The sequence below is a fragment of the Platalea leucorodia genome (assembly GCF_965183815.1).
Source record: "Platalea leucorodia genome assembly, chromosome: 1".
Classification (NCBI taxonomy): Eukaryota; Metazoa; Chordata; class Aves; order Pelecaniformes; family Threskiornithidae; genus Platalea; species Platalea leucorodia.
Window position 1 is genome coordinate 116,462,071 of NC_138823.1, and position 6,000 is coordinate 116,468,070.

Below are 6,000 nucleotides of genomic sequence, written 5' to 3' on the forward strand. Positions count from 1 at the left end.
AACGTATTGCTTTTTTGTTCTTTCACAAAATGACTGTATTATCACTCAAATATCTCAAACACATTGATAGGCTCATCTCTAAAGCATTCCCCATCTCACCTTTATGGGAGCTGCTGGGCAGCCAGCTGAACAGTAGTTGAGTCATCAGAGCCTGGTTGCAAACACATAAATAAGTGCATTTTGGTGTTCTTCTGAGTATGTTTTCTGGACTGAACATGATATAAAAATTATGTACGTCCTTACGTGGTCACAGGCTTGGGTTTACATAAGGAATGAGTTTATATATACTGAATGCTTCAGTAGCATATCACAACTGTGGAGACATTGCCTTTGACTAAGAAAATGGCAGGCGAGTTTAGGTTGGTATGAGTCATCACAGAAGCCAGAGTATTTTAAGATATGGGCAGGAGAATGATTTACCATGGGGAAGCTAATAAATATACAGTCTTGCAGCTTGTCAGCCTCTCTTGTTAATATGTGGGAAGTTCCCGGTGACTGATTCCCTCACGGAAAGCGGGACAAGCTACCTCCCGTGTTGTGCAAGGTCATGCGTGAGAGGTATGCCCCAGCTTGCCTAGTGTCAGCCTCCTTGTCCCCTTTTGCATTCTTCATCACCGTTCAGTTTGGCTAATGCCATTTAGCCTGCCTGTGTTTCCACACATGCTGGATAAATCTCAAGAAGTGATGGGAATGTTGCTCAGATGCTTTTAACCATGCTTAGACATTTCTTATAGTGCAACCTTTAAATGCCTCTGTGTCAGTGGTGGGTGAAGTGATTCCTGTCTGATGCAATTGTATAGTGCAACAATTAAAACTGTAAATTGTTTTGTTGTCAGCCCTATTTTATGTAAACTTTACATTCTTCCCAAAAGAATGTGAAGACTGCAAAGAGAAACATGGAGGAGCTGGAAAATACCACAGAGAAGGTCTCCTCTTGCTTTTGTGCATCATCTCTTCAATTACATGGATTATGCACTGTTTTCCACCAGCTTGCCATCTTGCTGATGGCACAGGATGAATACTGTTAGGGGCTAGCATCAGGTTTGTGAAGTGGAGGATGCCACGGTCCAAAGGACACACAAGCCTTTTTTTTTTTTTTTCAGGAAATGGAGGCAGCAGCATGAATGAAGCAAGGAATTACAGATGGAAAGAGACACTATTACAGATAGGCAGAATGAAGCTGTTCAAGGGAATTAATACCATCCCTTCCTTTTCTCTAGAGTCACTGCATAACAGTAGACTGTAGCCAAATACTTGAGCTGAGATATTCACAGGAAGCCTCTAATAATGAGTGCACAGTTTTGGGGGGTTTAGAGCATGACTCCTGGCTCACCTTTGCAAAAGGCGCAGAGCACGCATGAGGATGCTTTGAGTTGTGCTTTGGACAACTCATCATCTGACTGATAATGCTAAGTATGCTGGAGAAGTTAGGCTTCTGGTGTTTCTGGTTGCATATTCAAAATCAGCTGATACTTCTGATATTTTTGATTTCAGTTTCTCTCTGTTTCTGTCCCCAGTTATAAGGTAAGGATCATACCACCTCCTTTTTATAGATATGGAAGCAAAGTCACAGTGTTTGTAGTAGACCCAACTACTATAACTTGTAACTGGATGAAAATGTCCATGAAGAGGTTTATCATCTCTCCTCAGAGCAGGGCTTGGTCACTTCATACTCTGTAGAAGATTGCTTTTAAATCCTTTATTAACTATCCATTTTGTTGACCTCCCTTTCTGACCTCTCAAGCTCATTGATCTCCACATCTCTCCTTATCTCTGCCTTACTATTTTGCTCCTCTGCTCTCTCCTTTCACTGCTTCTTGAGTCTGGTGGCTTCCAGAGAGAAACTTTGCCATTAGGAGAGAGAGCCTCTCAGTTCTGCACTTGGGACCGTGTACTTTCCCCATCACCGGCATGTCCCACTGAGCTACATGGTTTGCATTTACATTTGATACCACATCTAACCAGCATACAGAAAGGCTTTCATTCATGGGGAATTGAATCTATCCAGCCTATGCAAGCAGATTTTTGCAAAGGCATATAACTTAGCCAAATCTGGGCATCTTTTAATAAAAACTTTCCCCCTGCCAAATTTCAGTTCCTTTCTCCAAAAATGGAGGCACTAGAGCTTTTTAATGAAACAGTTATTAAAAAATAAAACAAAACTAGGAATAATAACATGTTTTTCTCTCAGTTGTTCTCAGAAAAGTTGGTCTGTTGTTCTCAGAAATGGCTGAACCAGTTCAGCCTGATTTGTTTATTTTGGAAAGAGTCAGCTGAGACAAACTTTCAGCATGGGAAATTTCAGCCCAATTGGTTAGACTTTCTCAAAGTTTGGCAAAGTTTAATGGAAGTGAAAATGGTCTTATACTGAGAAGTCAAAGGCAAGCATACTTATCAGCAATGCTCCTTGTTTATTATAGAAAGACTATATGTATTAACTGCTTTTTTTAATGTTTCAGATTCTTTGAGTATATATTGCTCTACAAAGATGCAGTGATGTTTCAGATTGAACAAGTTACAAAGCTTTGCTCGAAGATTGCTCTGACAGAGCCATGGGATCCATATGATATTCCCGCCAATTCAACCTATGAAGATCAGTATTACATCGGGGGACCTGGAGATGAAATTATGGTACAGGAATGGTCTGACAGAAAACCAGCCAGGAAATGTATGTGCAAACTTTTGTTTCATCTTAATAATAATCATTGTCTCTGCTACCCAGGGAAAGATAAAATTATTCATGTTTCATCCCAGCTTTCCATATTTCTATAAAGTTTGCTGGAAGAAATAATAAATATACCCTGTGCACAGCATATAATTTTATTATCAATGCATTTTATTAAGAAAATGATTCATATCTCAGCAGGATCAAATATGTCCAAGGGACTTGATTGTATTTTAGTTCATATCATACAGTTTTTGGCATGGAACGGCATCATTTTGCATCTGAATCCAGCAGCCTGTATCCAAAATTTATCTAGAGAAAAATTGATAATATAATTAGGGGCACACTCAAACTAGAGTGTGCATAATAGAAACAAAGCAGGTGTCAGTGTGTGTCTAGACACTAGTATCAAGTGTTATCATAGAATACATCCAATACATGGTTCTGCAGCAACGGACATCATTAATATGCACTTAAGTTTTGTTATCTACTACACTAGTAAGAAACATCTGCTCTCGAGGCTTAGTTCTGCATTTGGCAGCTGAACACCTGCATCATAAAAGAAAGTAGGCTGAATTTTCCAAAGTACAGTATGTTAGGTTTTGGATGCGTAGCAATTTATTAGCACATTGGCTTCAATTTCATCTATGGTTTACTGATAACCCAGACAACTATAAAAATAATTTTAAAACCCCCATGAAATTTATGGCATTATTCAGCTAATGCAATACTTATGGTTATAGACATCTAATATATCAACTGGTTATGAACATGAGCATTTAGCCAGGGGAAAATATTTCTTTCTTGAATAAAAGTAGAAAGAATAAAGTAGAAAATGAAGGATAAGATCGTTAGGCCTCTGTAACTATGTTGATATATCCTCTGGTATTCTACAAGAAGCAAATTATCACTCAATCCAAGAATTCTGTTTTTCAGATCCAGTATTTTTGGAACTTTTATGGAACTTGATATCCAGATACCTTCAGTTAATGATGTGTGATTTTTATCCTGTAGTATTTTGCATCTCCAGTGTTTTTCTGTATGATCATTCAGAAAAATAATATCTTAAAGTTGTCTGCCCATCCACCTTTCAGCTAATATTGGCCTGGATTCTAGAAATTATATTTCTGTTAAAATTATGAAGGTTTCAGTAGAGATACAGGCTACCCTGGTAGCACTATATTTTACCTTATTTTTTTATTCTAAGTTCTGATAAAAGACTTGTTAAGGAAAAGAATCCTCCGTTTCTGGATACTCCGAACCAAACTCACTGAGGTCAGAATGCTTTTGGTATATTAGGGTGCCCTGGAGAGGTATGTTCAAGTATTGCTCAGTTTGCCATCCATTTTTTTACGTACTGTATGTGTGTTTCATGTCACAGCTTATCTCTTTCCTATAATGTGATAGTGCAGCGTATCACACAATACTGGAAGGACAGAAAGGAAGTATATTTGATAGCTGCCAAGTGAGAGAAAATAAGCTTCCTTAGGACTGGAAAAAATTCATACAGGCATCACTCAGAGGAACTGATTTATGATCACAGTAGGTAATTTTGTATTTTAACCTCATGAGTTTCTGCTATCAAGAGATCTGAAATACATGAACCAACTGGATGAAGTGGCGTATGATGGAAGGGGTAAAGAAAGATCACAGAAGAGATGCATGGGATAAATAAAAGATATTTAAAAGTGAGGTTTTAAAAGTGAAGGGTGTTCAAAGGAAACCACCTCAACGGTATTGACTGCAGAAATAGATCAGTGGTGAAAGTAGAGGTGATAGCAGAGGACAAGGGGGGAAGAGAGTGAGAGATAAGCACATTGTGGAATTAAAGTGAAGTTAAGAAAAGGGACAGACTTGCTATATCACATATGTGGAGGAGATCAGCATTGAGTGTAGTCTTGAAATAATGAACCAGTAGGAATGTTTGAGAGGAATAGGAATTAAAAAAATGAACATGATAATGATCATATGAATCGATGGCAATAAACAGAAGGAACGATTTGAAAGAAGAGATGGAGGCACTGGAGTTGTATTTGGGAATGTTCCTCTCCAAATGAGACAAACCCTCTGTGCTTGAGACAGTAAGATGGAAAAAGATGAAGCAAGGTCATGTGTATTTGGATTAAAGATGTAGTGAGTATCATCAGTGTAAAAGAATGACAGTTAAGATTATAGATGACCAAAATCTGTGGAAGCAAGAGGCTATGGCTGTCAGTTCTGGTGCAGAAGAGTCACCAGCACAGCAGAGGACAAGTGCTTCCTTAGGTAGGTGAGTGCAGAACTTCTTGTGCACTGGAAGGAATCGGATGTCCTACATAGTTGGGGGGACTAAAAGTGTTTTAGAGCGTCAAAGGCTGTGTTCAGGGCCAACACTGTGAATGGACCAGAGGTTTTCAGTAATCACACCTTTCAACTTGTCAAGAACAGAGTGTAAGGTGAAATGTCCCCGTGCTCCCCAAGCTGATGACACCAAAATTTGCCTTCTAGGAAAACAGAGCATTTCATTGCTTTAGTGGTGAAGTAAGTGCTGACATGAAAGTGGCGTGAGATGAGAGAAATCAGACTTGTGCAGGACACAGCTAAATTTGGGACTAGGCAGCAGTGATGATCCTTCAGTAGAGGTATACTTGAAAGGTGACATACTGATGCCATGACGGTATCATGATTTGAAATGTGCTTGACACCAACATGTTCAGGTTTAAGATCATTACGGTGTCCAAATTGTACCAGTTTTGTGGCCTTTCTTGGTGTTGCCATGCATATGGACAGAACTATGTTCCAGCCTATGGGCTTTGCTTGAGGAACAGCCATTTTCTTGACTGACATCGTCGTGACACATTCATTCATGCTTGTTGTCTAACATTTCTGCTTGGTTGCAGTGGAATCCTGGGTCGGCGTTTACACAGTCAAAGACTGCTACCCGGTACAGGAAACCTACACGAAGAACTACAGCGTGACGACCTCCACTCGCTTTTTTGATCTACAGCTGGGCATTGCTGACCCCTCGGTGTTTACCCCACCCAGCACCTGCCAGACAGCCCAGCCGAGGAAGATGAAAGACGAATGCTGATTATGGACACTGGCTGCCCTGGGCAAACAAATATTAGCCAAGAGGATGGTTATTAATAGTCAGCTGCTGACGTCTAACCTGATTTTTCAAGCTTATTGTTGCTCTTTTGGGAATTGTAAGTTTTCACTTGAAAGAGACCATAAACATTTAACTGAGTAAAATATGTAACACAAAAGATCTCTTTCATCACATTAATCTGTTCAGTGATGCACTTGCAGTATTATACAGTTACCACTAAGAGAGTATTTATAGATACTATTTATTT

At 39.4% G+C, this 6,000-nt stretch overlaps 1 protein-coding gene across 1 annotated transcript in view; it reads left to right on the forward strand.

Moving 5' to 3' along the window:
- The window catches only part of EPDR1 (ependymin related 1), a gene marked incomplete at both ends in the record, with an annotated part of 29,233 nt that extends 23,498 nt beyond the window's left edge, over nucleotides 1-5,735 (forward strand). The window contains 2 exon segments of the mRNA XM_082311430.1: nucleotides 2,460-2,668; nucleotides 5,545-5,735. Coding sequence (XP_082167556.1) covers nucleotides 2,460-2,668; nucleotides 5,545-5,735 — 400 coding nt within the window.
- Between the last annotated feature and the right edge of the window lie 265 nt (nucleotides 5,736-6,000).